At 46.5% G+C, this 2,006-nt stretch overlaps 1 protein-coding gene across 1 annotated transcript; it reads left to right on the top strand.

Annotated features, from left to right (window-relative positions):
- Positions 1–992: 992 nt before the first annotated feature.
- LOC107134044 (ubiquitin carboxyl-terminal hydrolase 17-like protein 6) lies at positions 993–2,000 on the top strand (the record flags this gene model as incomplete). The annotated part of the gene is made up of 1 exon (XM_048797788.1): positions 993–2,000. A coding segment is annotated over exon 1 (1,008 nt), but the record flags the coding sequence as incomplete, so codon positions are not given.
- Between the last annotated feature and the right edge of the window lie 6 nt (positions 2,001–2,006).

Raw genomic sequence — 2,006 nt, 5'->3', positions numbered from 1 at the left:
AAACTGGTGGTGGACTCCTCACATGTACATAATTTTCTAGAAGTTTTGTTAAAGACTCAAATATAGAGATGAATAAACCATTGGTGGTATTCTGAGAAATCATTTTGCAATCTGTTCTTTGAAATTCTTCTCTGGTTTCCAGATTTTGATTATATCTGTCAATACTTGGTCCCCACCCTGGGCGGAGAGGTGGGTTCCATGCTTTCCTTCAGAGCCCTCCACAAGCTGCACACATGGAAGGCTGTCCATTTTATAAGCCAACAGAGGTAGACAAATATATTTCAAACTATGTTCCAGATCATTCCACTGAGGAAGGCAATTTGACAGAGGTAAGGAACCAGAGAATGAACACCTTCATCCATTAATCTTATTTAAACTATTTATGACCCTATATGAGTGCTGGCATTTGGTTGGAGAAGTCTGTACATATGATACATGAGTACTGGAAGGAACATTATTGTGAACATAATAGAAAACTTATTCTAACTGGTATTCCCTGCCTTGTTGATATTTCTTCCAAAGACAAGCAGGCATATTCCTAAAGGACTTCCTTTTGAATTCAAAACCATCATGAAAATGTGTCAGGACAAGTCCAGCATGACTTGGTTCATTGAGAAGGAATTGAAATGTATATTTTCCTCAGGAAAGTGGTTTAAAAATTAAAAAAAAACATTTTAATAAGTAAAAACTTCACTATCTCTGAGATATTACCAATATGAAATTGTGCACACCTCAAAATGCTTATGAAATGTGCTTATAAAAATGCTCCTGGGATCCAGGAAGCGAACTGACCACACCCAAATCCCTAATCCTATTAAGTGCTTGCTGGTGATTTGTGGATCTGGCAGGAAGTTAGTGGGTGTGGTCAGGAGGCTGAGCTATAAAAGGCTGAAAACATGAAACAGGCTGTCATCTGAAGGCCAGCTCTGAAGGAGAAGCTCTCTCCTCTCAAGCTGCAGCAGGGAAACCTGGTGGTCACTGCTCCTGGAGACATGGAGGCAGCTTCACTCCACTGTGGAGGTGAGTCTCACTTTGATGACTGTATAAAACCTGAATGGTCATCAAATGCAGCTGATGCTAAAGTCCATTTGGGTTCTTCTCTACCTGCAGAGTCATCGTTGTCACCTTGCCCTGAGGTACACTTAAATAAGAATTCAGCTCCTGTGGGGCCACTGCTGGCTCCTAGAGGGAAACTTTGTCTGAACTGGCAGAGACCGTCCGCAGCTGGTGCTGGGCTGCAGAACATGGGAAACACTTGCTACGTGAATGCAGCCCTGCAGTGCCTGACATACACACCTCCCCTGGCCAACTACATGCTATCCCAGGAGCACTGCCAACGCTGTCCTCGTCACAGGGTCTGCATGCTGTGTGTGATGCAAGCCCACGTGACACGGGCTCTCCGCCACCCTGGGGATGTCATTCAGCCCCTGCCTGCTTTGGTTGCTGGCTTCCACAAATCCCGGCAGGAAGATGCCCATGAATTTCTGCTCTTCACTCTCCATGCCATGCAGAAAGCCTGTCTGCGTGGACACAAGCAGCCAGGTGCTCACTCCAAGGACCCTACCCTCATGCGCCAGATATTTGGAGGGTGCTGGAGATCTCAAATCAAGTGTCTCCACTGCTGTGGCCTTTCAGACACTTTTGACCCCTACCTGGACATTATGCTAGACATCACGGCAGCTCCCAGTGTGCAGCATGCACTGGAGCACTTGGTGAAGCCTGAATGGCTGGAAGGGGAGAATGCCTACCAGTGTGGTGTTTGTCAGAAGAAGAGGCCAGCCTGCAAGACCCTGACCCTGCAGAAGGCACCAAAAGTTCTTATGCTTGTATTGAAACGGTTCTCGGATCTCACAGGGGAAAAAATTGCTGAGCACATGCACTATCCTGAGTGTCTTGACATGCAGCCATACATGTCTCAGCAGGGCAGAGGCCCACTGGTGTACGCCCTCTATGCTGTGCTGGTCCATGCTGGGGTGAGTTGTCACAGTGGACATTACTATTGTTAC

This window comes from Marmota marmota, unplaced genomic scaffold, assembly GCF_001458135.2.
Source record: "Marmota marmota marmota unplaced genomic scaffold, marMar, whole genome shotgun sequence".
NCBI classification, from domain to species: Eukaryota; Metazoa; Chordata; class Mammalia; order Rodentia; family Sciuridae; genus Marmota; species Marmota marmota.
Note: the sequence above shows the minus strand (reverse complement) of the source record. Positions and strands in the feature narration are given on the sequence as shown.